The sequence below is a fragment of the Ursus maritimus genome, unplaced genomic scaffold (assembly GCF_017311325.1).
Source record: "Ursus maritimus isolate PB19 unplaced genomic scaffold, ASM1731132v1 scaffold_1, whole genome shotgun sequence".
In the NCBI taxonomy this organism is placed as follows: domain Eukaryota; kingdom Metazoa; phylum Chordata; class Mammalia; order Carnivora; family Ursidae; genus Ursus; species Ursus maritimus.
In genome coordinates, this window is record NW_024423343.1 from 19,185,640 (window position 1) to 19,198,058 (window position 12,419).

Genomic DNA, 12,419 nt, shown 5'->3' on the forward strand with positions numbered 1-12,419 from the left:
GTGACACGTGGGCAGAGGGACGTGAACTGAGCGCTGGGATCCACCCGGGGTTCCTCACTGGTAAGTGTCAAGGGCCAGGACTTGAACCCACATCGAGAAGACTCTAGCCTGGAGGCGTAGACACTCCGGCCTCAGTTTTGTGGTAGGAAGGTTGAGTTAAAGCAGGAATTCGCATTCCTTGCCCTGTGCTTCTCCTGCTTTGGACCCTGAGCCGTGACTCAACCTCTTTGAACATGAGCTTTTCCTACCTGGAAGCGGGCCTTCCACCTCTCGGGCCTCCTGCGGGCTGCGTCTCTGCTGAGAACGGTGGTGGACAGGGCTCCGGGGGGCGTCTCCCAGCTCACCACCTGGCGGCCTTGGCCCTCTCCAGTCCCGGGCCCTGGGCCCTCGTCTCTTCCCGGCCTCTCAGGTCCCTTCCCGGGTCTGGGTCTCCACTTCATCTGGTCTCTGGATCACTCCCGTCGTGGACTCTGGGGGCCCGAGGCGTGTGCAGAGTGCATGAAGGGGCAAGTATGGGCCAACGCCTGGTGAGGGCCTCAGTCTGGGCTCTGTACTTGCCAATGAATTCCCAAGAGCTTTTTGGTTTGTTTCTTTCCTGAATATTCTTTTTATTATGTATGTATGTATGTATTTATTTTTGCCTACCGTTCTGTTTTGTAGATGCACCTTCTTCTCTGGCCTCTGTGAATGCCAGTAACTTCATCTTGAAGTTTTCCCCTCCCTGCGCCGCACCTGTTTCCTCCGAGGGGCTCTGCATCTCAGTTCTTCTCTGTTAAGCTTTCCCTGCAGCCTGGGTTTTTGGCTTATATTTCAAACGGGACCCTAACGGGTGGCTGCTTTGCTCTGAGGGTGGGAACGGACCCACCAAGGGCTTCACTTTTGGGTACCTGGCCAGGCTGCGGCATTGGGGGGCCTCCTGTCTATATCTGGGTCCCTTCTCCTGGACTTGCCAGATCCCCAGAGAAGTGAAAACTGGGGGCAGATACAGACCTGGCAAGTACAGGCCTGGCTGCCTCTTACTCAGTCAACATTCAATCCCCCTTTTCCCACTGATACTTGTGCTCTCAGCTGGGCCTGGTGGCCCCCAGGCCAGGCCCGCTACTTTATCCTCTCCAGGGACTAAGCCTTCCACCTTGTGCTGTGGCGTCAGAGAGGATATCTGGAAACCAACCATGTCTCCAATGTTCTACCGATCTAGTTTAAGTTCACATTCACTCCCACCCCCAAAGGTATCTCCCTCTAATTTGGAGCCTTTGGAGGGTCCTGTGCCGAAGCGTCTGGTGGCTTCCTGGCTTTGGCTTTTCCTGCAGCCAGTTCAGGGTGCAGCTCTCCCGGGCTCACAGACCGTGCTCACCCATGTGTCCTTCAGCCCAGAATTTTGATACTGTTGTCAAGGGTGATTATCAAAATATTTAACCAGAGATCCTAGCGACTGGGCTGGGAGGCCGGAGCAGTCCTGAGGCCCCTCCTGGACCAGGAATTAGCCCCTCGGGTCCAGGGGAAGACCAGAGCACTGGGGGGGGGGGTGCGTGGTAGCTAGTTGCCAGCTGGAACAGAAGGGGTTTTACTATCCCGGCAGCCGTGGGGCTTGCGCTGTGCTGAATGGCCCTCCGCCGTTGTGTCTTCTCCTTTTCTGTTTTTTTATTTGTCCTCCCAGCTTTTTGCTTTAATTAAAAAAAAAATCTTGTTGTTTTAGAGGAGTTTCAAAAGGGAGCACAAGTAAATGTGTATATTCAGTTGGTCCACGTCACTGGAAGTATCCTCTTCACTTCTCGGAGTTTCAGCTGCTGCCTGCAGGAGAGCAAAGTGGGGGCGGGGGGGGGGGCGCCTGAATGACTCAGTTCATCGAGTGTCTGACTCTTGATCTCGGGGTTGTGAGTTCGAGCCCCATGTGGGGTGTAGAGTTTACTTAAACATAAAATCTTAAAAAAAAAAAAAAAAGGAGAACGGTTGGCAGGCAGAGAGGCTGTGTGGCTGGTCCGGAGGGCTAGAAGACAGTCTTTCCGGGGACCGGGAGGCAGGGTCTCCACTCTCTTCCTGTGTTAGGTATCACCTGTCTTGTGTATGGCCTGGAGGCCACTGACGGGGCAGTGACATATAAAGCCAGCTTGAAAACAGCAGCAGGTCAGACAATTGGGAGCACTTCTCAGCCAACCAGGGCTGGGAAGCCCAGAACAGGATGATCTGGGCAGGCTGTAAGGTCTCGTCTCCCTTTCAGAAGAACTTTAAGCCAGGAGGGACCCTGGTGGGCCTGGGCTGGAGGAGATCTCTGGGGAGGCAGAGGGCTGACGGGGGGATCCCAGGGGGCCTTGCTGCCTGTCTGCCCCTGAGTGTTGATGAATTCATTTCCCTTTTGTGGCCTCCCTTCCTCTTTTTATCAACAGAAAGCTTCTCTTGTGGGAGTCAGGGTCATCCTCCTGTGGGCTAGGGGACAACCCCTTGCGGAAGGAAGAAGTTTGGGGTGTGAGGGGCAGAGATCGGCGGAGCTCTGGGGGCCTACAAAGAGACCCCAGGGTAGTGGGGAGAGGCCCTGTGAGGCCCTCTCTCTGGGCCCCAAGGCTGGAGGGAGAGAGGGGCCACCTGTTGGGAGGTGAGGGGCTGGGGGACTGGGGGTAGTTCTTATCTCCATGTGACACCCCACACTGATGTCTTGGGACAGGCGAGCACAGACAAAGAATTCTCTGCCGGGAAACCTCATCTACATACTCTTTGCATCAGGCTTTTATGTCATTTGGGGTCCAAAATGGTCAGAAAGTTCCTTTAGCACCTACTTTTCTCTTTCTGGGGGTACTCAGCTCTACTGCCTTCCATTCTTTCCTGTCTTGGTCCCCCACTCCTTGTCTGCAGGGTCCCAGCCTGGCCCTGACTCTCCAGGACACTCACTTTGTCCTGCGGGGGCATGTGTTTTACGTATGTGTGTGTATGGTGTATACACTTCTATTTCCAGGCCCATTTCTGCTTCCTTTCAAACCCAGTCCCAGCCCTTTCTTACACGCTTTCAGGAACAATAATGGGGTTCCATCAACCTTTCCCTATAAGGGCTCCCCCCGTCTCCAAAGTTGCTTCACAACTGCCACGTCCCCTGCTCCCATCCTCAGCCTGTACAGCCTTCCCTCCGCCTCCCAGACAGAAAACTTAAGGAAGGGGACAAGCGGTACTAGACAGAGCCGTGTCTGATGGCCCAGGCAAGGCTTGGTTGAAGCAGAGGAGGTTTCTGAGGGGTTAGGAGTAGACGTCTGTATGGGAAGTGGTCCTCTACTCCAGACATCTGAGATAGCCATGGATGGTAGGACTGAGTTTTGGTTTCTGGCAGAGAAGCAGTACGGAGAGTGCTGGGCTGCGTGAGTCTGGAGATTTGGGGATCAGGGAAGCAAGGCTGGCCTATTTTCCTGCTGAGGAGAACAGGGACTTCTAATACTAAGGTTTTATGCTGAGTAATGGAAAGTTGAAGACTCAAACGTCATTCAAGGTTTAAAGGAGAGTGGGGAAGTAATGGGGTGAAAACTGGGGCCTCTCTGTAGGTGTGACGCTTCATTGGAAGTTCTGCCTGTTGTCTAACTTGAGTATCTCATGCTTCAGTCCAGACCCATTTCCTCACGTTTATCTTCAGTGTGGGTGGGGAGTTCAGGAACTCACTGTTTTGCTTTTTTATTCTGTTTTCTCTACCTGAGAGGCTTCCCTCAATCCCTCCTTCTTCTTGAGTTCCAGCTTCTTCTGGGCTCATGTGCCCCCATTCTACCTCTCCTCTGGCCTGCTTCCAACATGGCCTAACAATGGTGCTTTGGCTCATCCGGCTGGGACTCCTGGCTCCTCTTCCTTGGGTGTCCATTCCCCAGATGGTGCTGTGGACTGTGTGTTCCAGACAGGGTGCTCTTGCCCAAAGTTTTGGTGGGGAGCATCTGTCTGGTGGGGGTGGATGAACTTGCTTTGATAGTTGCCCCAGGGTGCCCCTCCTGGCCCCAAGTTCTGAGATATTTGCCCAGTAGCTCCCCAGGGTGCCTTGATGACTCAGGTCCCGTGCCAGGCATTTCCACATTTCATTCCACCCTGACAATTACCGCATGAGGTTGGGGTCCTTGTCTCCCTTTTACAGAAGGGGAAACGGGCTCGGAATAGGGAAGTGATCTCTTCCAGGTCACACAGCTGGTTAAGTGTCAGAGTGGGGATTTGGACCCTGGTCTCTGCTGGCTTTGAACCTGTATCCTTCCCTTTGGGATGTGACGCTTCCCATGAGCTCTCTCCCGGCATGCTCTCAATGGCACTGGGAGGTAAGAAAAGCAAAGGCAGAAGTACCCGTTCGGCAGACGATGCGGGGCTCCCAGAGGGGCTGCGCTCCAGCCCTGTCTGGGATGTTGCCTTCTATCCTTGGGTCTGACTCCTCACCCCGCCATGGACCTGTGACTTGGCTCAGACATCCACGGGGTTGTATCAGTAACTTCCTCTTCTCTGGTCTGCCTGGGGCCCAGGCCTGCCCTGCTTTGCCCTGAAGCTACCAGACAGAGTGAGAATAGAACATGCCAGAAGCCGAGCTTGAATGGATCACAGAGGGGGTGTGGAACCCTTTGGGAAGCGGGAAGAGAAAGCCACCTTGTACCATTCAGGTCAGGGGAGCAAATGGAAGTCTGTGGGCCCCAGGAGGGCCTCTAGCCTTGGGAGGATGCAGGATCCAGCCAGGGGGCACCGAGGTGCCATTCCTCCTGGCACGTTTGGAGTGGTGAAGAATTTACATCTGGTGGGGCTTGGGTTCCCTCAGGAGTTTGTTCTGGGCCTGGCCCCTTGGGCTGGCTGGGGCCTCCTCCTCGTCAGGAATCAAGTGCCCTGAGAGTCTTGGCCCAGGTCTGGCTCCTGACCACAGGGGCTACAGCTGGGCCCTGGCGGGAGTCCCTTGCTTGCTTCTGGAGCCGAGGCATGAGGCCGTATCACTTTGTTTTGTGCCTCGGTTTCCCTGGCTGGCTGGCAGGTGGCACCCTACACGCTGTCTCCTCTTTCATTTATTCCTTGCCTGTCCTCCCCTCACCCGAAGCTGGCCCTTCGCTGCCACCTTTGTGAGATGGTCACCTTCCTCCTGTGTCCTTGTCCTCGCACCGGCCTCCTGCTTTTCTGTTTTGCTTGCCGCCTTCTCTCCACTCACATGAGCTTTCTCTCCCTTCCTGTCTTTGACGGTCTCAGCCCCAGTGCCTTTCCCGGCTTGCTTGTCCCCCTTGGAGGTTTTGTTTCTCCTCCTGTCTGCGACTCAGTCTTGGGGTCCACCTGGGATCTGTCTCAGGGACCCAGCTCCTGGCTCCTCCTGGCCCTACTTCCTTCTCCCACTTCCCTGGAGGGCTGTGGGGTGCAGGCAGAGGGCTGCTGGCGGGGTGGGGAGCCTGAGAGTCCCGGGGTCCCTTTTCCCCTACTCCCTCCCATTTCCTCACTCTGTAGTCAGGGGTGCGCCCAGGAGAGGAGCCCAGGGAGGGGACTTGGGGAGGGTGGTGAGGCGTGCCAGGAATGGGATGCGAGGGAGGTTGTTGGGTGAAGAGGGGGTAGATGGAGATCTGCTTATCTGTCTGTATCTGTCTCCGTTTCCCTGTCTCTGGATGTTTCTAGCTGTCTGCCAGTCACTGTCCTGTCTTTGATTTCTGTGTCTTCTAGGTTCTGGGACTGGGGGACTTTAACCCAGCTCCTCTCTTCCGTGCCTCCCACACCCACCTGCCCTCTCTGTCCAGTTCAGGGGCAGACCAGTCAATGGGCTGGTTTCCCAGGAAGCGGAGGGGGTGGTGTGGGGGTAGGTGGGGGTGGAGGTGAATGATAATTGTGTTAGCTAGTTCTGATGCAATTGGGCTTCCCAGACTGGGCCCTCCCCTGTCCACCTCCCTTCCCCCTCCCCTGCACACCCCCCCCTTTCCATTCATCTTCCTCCCTCTCCCAGTTCCATCAGAATCAATTAGACAGTCCCTGCTTTAATCTCATGCAGGAGCCTGGGCTCAGACCCAGCTGCCCAGCTCCGGTCTGCAGTTTCCACGTGGGGCCCTGCAACCAGCACCCTAGGGGCGGAGGGATGACCAGGATGACCTCAGTGCCCCTGTTCTTACTTCTCCACCCCCAGTTGCTTTGGCCTGCCCTGGGAGGGAGACCAGGCCTTGGGCTTCCCAATGCATCGATCCTTACCATCACTCCAGGTCTGTCCCCACCCCTCCCCCCTCCACCCTTTGTCATGTCAGCCGCTGGGTGGTGATGGAAGTCGTTTGGAAAGGGGCCTAGAGGACCCAGGATTCTCATCCTGCAGAACTGAGAGGGGTGGGGGTGGGGTGGGGATGGGGGCTTGAATAATGAGCTGACAGCGTCTGAAGGCATTCATTGTGCAGAAGAGAGGGACTGGGTTGTTCTCCTTCCCCAGCAAGGCAGTCTAAGAGGATACACTTCGGCATTTGAGAGGGGGTAATGGAGGTTAGGTATCAGGAGGGACTTCCTGCCCGTCAGGGGTCAGAGACCAGGGTCCAAGGGGGCAGGGGGAGAAAGGGAGAAGGAGAACTTAGGGACTCACCTCCTTGGGATATCTATAAGAGAAGAAGCCTTTCCTGTCTTTCCTTCTCCCCTACCCCTTCTCTGCCTCCTCTCCTCCCGTCTGCAATGCTGTACTATGGAAAAGTGATGGACCAAACACGGGGGGCCCTCCATCCAGGGTCCGCACTGCTACATTCTAGCTGAGTGACCCCTGCCAAGTCACTTTACCTCTCTGGGCCTCAGAGTCCTTATATATAAATCAAGTGTGTGTTGGGGGCAGGGGCAGGAGAAGGTGTGGGCTCTCTTTCGGGTTGAACCAGATTCAGGACTGGATACTGGGGAGCTGTTCAGAGTAGGAACATGGGCCCCCTAGCTAGGGGCAAATGGAGCAGATCTGCATCAAGACCACACCGTCCTGGGTCCTGGCTGCCCTGGCAGCAAGAGCCCTGAAAGCCACACTCCCGGCTGGCCTGTAATCCAGGGCTGGGGAGTGACCAGTGCGTCTGGAAGAACGAGTGGTCTCCCTCCCTCCCCCTTCCTTCCTCCCTTCCTCCCTTCCTCTCTCTCTCCCTTCCTCTCCTTCTTCCCTTCCCTTCCCTTCCCTTCCCTTCCCTTCCCTTCCCTTCCCCCGTCTGTTCCTTTGTTCATTTGTTCCTTCCTTCTTTCCTTCCTTTCTTTCTCTCTCTTTCTACCCCCTCCCTCCCTTCCTTCTTTCCTTCCTTCCTTTCCATGCAATCAACCAACCAATCTACCACATAATGCATGTCCTTCGACCATGCGTGCCACCATGCCATGCGCCCGCTCGCCCAGGGGATACAATGGAAAGGCGGATCAGCTCTTCAGCAAGCTGGCCTTCTGGCAGGAAAGGGGTGGGATAGGGAAGTGAGCAAATCTGTCAACAGCCGGTGCTAAGTGCTCTGAAGAAATGCTGGTGTCCCACAAGACTGACGATGGGAGACATGCAAGGACTTTAATGGGGCTGTCCAAGGAGATAGGAGCCTAGGACATGATATTGGAGCCCACATGACATGGGACCCCAGATCTGCAGGGACCCCTATTCTGTTGCATGGAGGGAAAACTGTTCGAGTTCTGGACCTTATAGATGGTTGGGCAGCGAAATGATGGGTGCAGCCTGTGAAGAGCAGCCTGGGCTCTGGGGAAGCCAGCCTGGGAGGTGAGACCCAAGTGAGAGCCACCTGGAGGCCACAGGAGGATTCGCCGTGGCTGGGAGGGTATTGAACCGAACTGGTAGTGAGAAAGCCAGGCCTGCCAGAGCTGTCCCCATCTGATGCAGGAGAGAGGCTGGGAGGTCCCTGGGGAGCAGCCTCTGTGCATCTCTCGCTGGGTGTGAAAAGAAGACCTAGAGCCTCCGATCAGATGCCCAAGCCATTCTTCCCAAACAGGAGCCGCCTTTGTGTCCCCCCCCAGACAAAACCAGCGGGGGGCACTGTGACCCTGGGGGCCTGGGACAGAGGAGGCTCTGTGCCTCCCCTGAGCGGATGGGCCCTCCTCCCAAGGCTTGTCCCCAGCGGGCTTGTGGCTATGACCTGCTCTCTTATTTCTCTGACACCTTTGCTGGCTGCCTCTGGGAAGTTTCCTGTTCTTCCACTCAAGGGAAAAGGGGGCCCTCCTGGCTCTGACCCAGGGAAAACTTGGGGAGAAAAGCCTAGAGTGGCCCCATCTGTGCATGTGGCCTCCATCCCACCTGGTGTCTGGAATTTCCTCCCTGGCCTGCACTCAGTATCCGGGTCTCTAGGCTGCATGAACAAGAGTGCGCGGAGGAGAAGAAGAAATTCCTCTTCTTTCAGGCCCTGGCCAGCCCTGCAGCACAGCCTAGCTTGCCAGGGTGGACTCTGGTCAAGGAGAGGAGGGAGAGGGAGGAAGAGCGGGGGTCTCAGAGGCTGGCAGGGCCGGGAGCCAGGCCCAGGGACCATGGAGGTGTGGGCAGGGCCACGTCGCATGGGTTGGGGGAGGTGGGAGGTGGAAGCAGTCATTGAAGGGTTGGTTAACCCTCCGAGGATGGTGGCCAGCTTCACAAAAGCTCCAATGGGGAGGGAGAGTCAGGAGTCGGGGGGCTTTTGTCTGGCACCCACGTGGGCACTGTAGAGGTTGGGGGTGTGATGTGAGGTCCTCAGATGGACCAGACCCCACCCAGGCTCATCCTGACCCCTCACTCACTCCATGTGTTGACTCTAATATGTGGTCCCCTGTGTCGATCATCTGTGTCTGGTCCATTCTGTGGAGACTTGCATTTCTGTCCCCGATGTTCAGGGGCCTGGAAGAAGAAAGAGAGGGAGGAAAGACTTACTCAACACCCACCAGGAGCTGGGTGCAGTTTTTGGTGCTTTGAGTACCTTGCAGGAAAAGGGGATTGAGATTGAGAGACCTTTTGGGATTAAGCTCCTCCTCACCCCCCTCCCCCCAAATCACAAAGTTTTGGTGGAAGAGGAAGCAAAGGGGTCATGGCTGAAATCTTCCAGGAGGTTCTGGGGATCCTGCAGCTGTTATTGTCAGGATTCTGACCTCCTCTGGTGGTGAAAACAGAACAGAGGATTTGTGATTTCCCCCAAGGCATTAAACTCCCCAGGGGGGACACCTTTCTGGGTGCAGTTGAGGCAGTAGACATGGAGGCGGGGGGGCAGGATTCCATTGATCTTCAGGAATTGAGACATGGGGTATGAAGCCAGGCCAGAGGCTGGGAGGGGCACACTGGGAGCAGCTCCTGGCAGTGATGGACCAGACTTGGTGTCCTGTCGTCGGCTGCACACTCTTCCCTTCCTCTTGGAAGGGCCCTTGGCTTAAGGACACCTCCTGCTGGGCAGTGGATGAAGTGAAGGGCTCTCTGTCCTTCTGAGCCTTTTTCTTCAGGATCTCCTTGTTGGGAAGAGCTGGGTCTAGCTACTGCTTTCTTCTCTTTCTTCCTACCCACCCCTCTTTTCTTTCTGTGTTTGATGAGTGCCTTTTGTGCCCTAAGTGCTGGGAAGACTTAAGGATGCTATTAAGAAAAAGTCATCTGGTCCTCCTCTCTTTGTCTGAGCAGGGCCACACTCCAGCCAATCCTATCTGAAGGACTTCCTCCTGTTAAAAACATTCAACAAGTGATTCCTTTCGATTAAACTTTGTTCCACTCGCTATGGATTAAGCCCCATTTCCTCACGTCTCAGGTCTTATCCATTTCCTCTGGTGCCCTGGTGGGGAGGGAAGCTGTGGAGATTGTGGGGACCCCCAGAGAAGAGGAAGGCCCCTGTGTGTATGTGGGGTATGTGTGTGTGTGATAGTGGTCCCCTTGCTTGGGGGATTGTGAGGGGCTGAGGGCCCTAATGTCTGTCTTTCCCCCTCTCCCTAGCCATGCACCAGCTGGAACCTCTTCCTTTCTTTCACTGTGTTCCTGCCCAATCTCCCCTGAAGCACTCTACCCCAGTGCCTTGTCTCCTGGTGGACATCTGAAGTGGGGAGGGGACCAGGGCCTGAGAAGTCTGCTGGAGTAGGGGAGAGCTTGGGGGAGGGAGGAGGGGAAGGAGACAGGGAGACGGCCTTGCCAAGAAAGATGGCCCTGAGGCGGTCCCAGGGAAGCCTGGCTGGGCACTGGGGGAGGGGTCCCTAGCCACAGCTCTGGTGGCCTGTTGCTGTGCAAGAGGCCTTGGCAGGGTCCTGCTAGCACGCAGCTCCCCCACCCCCCGCCCCTTCTCTCTCGGGGCTTGGCTGGCTGGCTGCCTTCCCGTTTTCTCTGCAGCAGCAGACCAGGGCAAAGCTCATGGCTGCCTGTCCACTTTCTGCAGACTGGCTCTCCGGTCTCTCTCTGCTTTTGTCCCTCTGGCGCTGTTTCTCTCTCCCTCACCTCCTTCTCACTTCCCTCTTCTAACCTCTCCCCAGTTCCAGGGGCACAGTATGCTCACCCCAAACAATATTCCTGAGAGGCCCTGTCCTCTGTTCACATCATCAGAGCACAGCAGAGGCAGAGGACGGTCCCCGGCTCCAGTGGCAGCCACGGGGCAGGACAGACAGTGACGATGGGAAGTGGTGCGCCCTGAACCCTGAGCAGTAGGAGTTTCAGCCATAGCCAGAGGGGGGCTGTCCAGCTCTCTTGGGTCTGAGCCGGTTCAGCCCCCGGCCCCAGGCTGGGTCCCTCCCACCTGTGCAGGTTCTGGATGCTCAGAGCTCCCTCACTCACTGACTTGCCTGGAGAGAGCTCCAGGTAGAGGAGTCTGAGTGTGGCCAGGGTCCGAGGCTGGTGGTGAGTGGGGCCAGCTGGCCCGGGTTGTGTTCAGGGTCCCCATGTGCACGCCGCAGCCCATGGGTGTTTCTTTTTTTTTTTTTTTTTTTAAAGATTTTATTTATTTATTCGACAGAGATAGAGACAGCCAGCGAGAGAGGGAACACAAGCAGGGGGAGTGGGAGAGGAAGAAGCAGGCTCATAGCAGAAGAGCCTGATGTGGGGCTCGATCCCAGATCACTGGGATCACGCCCTGAGCCGAAGGCAGACGCTTAACCGCTGTGCCACCCAGGCGCCCCCCATGGGTGTTTCTGCTTGTCCTGGAAGCAGGTGGCCTCCGTTGAAGTTAATCACATCATGCTCTGGGGAGCAATATGGGAATGGAGTGAGGTCTGGAGGGAATCCACGCACGCAGGATCGCTCACACGCTCACTGCAGCTTGGAGCACGATGCTGCTGCTGCCGCCGCCGCCCGGGCTCCCCAGCGCCACCACCGAGCCCCGCTCACAGGTGGACGCCCGGCGCCTGGCACCGCCTCTGCCCCGTCGCGACCCGCCTCTCCCGCGACGCCCCGCGAGCCTCCCCAGTTGCCGGGGTGCTGTCGCCCGCCCCCCAGCGCGCCCAGCAAGCAGGCGGGCAGAGGCTGTCACGCTGCCGCGGGGCAGAGACAGGGAGCCGCCGGAGGAAGTCCCCGAGCAGGGGAGCGCCCGCAGCGGCCCGCGCCTCCCGCAGGGGCTTCCTGGGAGATGGAGCCACGTCGGGGCCCCTGCTCCCTCTAGAGGGGGCCGGACACTCGGGCTGCTCCCGCGGGGCTGAGGCTCCCGGGGGCCTGGGCTCTCGCCTTGCTCCTCTCCCCATCCCAATCCAGCGCCGGGAGCGGAGTGGCCGGTGCTCGTTCCCAGACCCTCCCGCCCGCCGAGGCGCCCACCCTGGGGTCGCCATGACTCGGCTGAGCTGGTGCTTCTCCTGCGTGATCCGATGGGGCAAGTACCTCTTCTCCTGCCTGCTGCCCCTGCGCTTCTGCCTCCGCAGCCAGGTAAAAGCCCTCTGCCTCACCTGGCACCTGTTCCCCCCCCCCGCACTCCCGGCCGAGTCCCCTCCGCGGCTCATGTATCACCCTTCTACCCTCAGGGACACACCGTCTTGACCCCTGTCAGCCTGGCTTTCATCAGAGTTTGGGGGCTCCTGGGGAGCGCCTCCCCGTGCGGCCCGGATGCCCGGAGGGAGGAGTGGCTGCCCCTCCCCCAGTGCATCTTGAGGTTGGGTCAGAAGTCTGAAGGATAGTACCGAAGTCTGTGGGGATTTGGGCACAGAGAAGCATTTCTAAGGGTTTTCAGCATCCCTCCTACGTTTCGGTGGGAAGGGAGGACGAGTTCCTGGAAATGTCTCTTCTTCCCCCACTAGGCTAAGAGGACCCAGAGTTAAGGCTGGGGCATAGCAGAGTGGGATGGAAGTAGGGCATGAAGGGGCTGGTGCACTCAGGAGGGATTTCCCAGAGGATGGAGGGACCAGGGAACTCAGGGAACTGAACAGGGAGAGGCTGAGGGCAGGAGGCAGGCAGTAGCTGGGCTAGGGAGGGTTGAGGGGTCGCCTGGACCTGCAGTGCTATGGGTCTACGGGTGGGCGTGTCTCGGTTGAGCATCTTTCCCCCTGGGATCCTCCCAGAGATGTTCCTTGACAATGCCTTCAGGGTGTGTTTGCGTGTGTGTGTGTGTGTGTGTGTGTGT

The 12,419-nt window shown here is 57.3% G+C and overlaps 1 protein-coding gene across 4 annotated transcripts in view; it reads left to right on the plus strand.

The window, feature by feature from the left end:
• The first annotated feature begins 11,580 nt into the window (after positions 1-11,580).
• TNS1 (tensin 1) overlaps positions 11,581-12,419 on the plus strand; it is a 204,151-nt gene continuing 203,312 nt past the window's right edge. For 3 of the 4 annotated variants that reach the window (XM_040640876.1, XM_040640886.1, XM_040640880.1), the window contains exon 1: positions 11,581-11,728. In XM_040640876.1, the coding sequence (XP_040496810.1) occupies positions 11,633-11,728 (96 nt within the window). In that variant the 5' untranslated portion in view covers positions 11,581-11,632. The remainder of the gene's footprint in view (positions 11,729-12,419) is intronic. The other variant, XM_040640891.1, reaches the window with a different exon arrangement.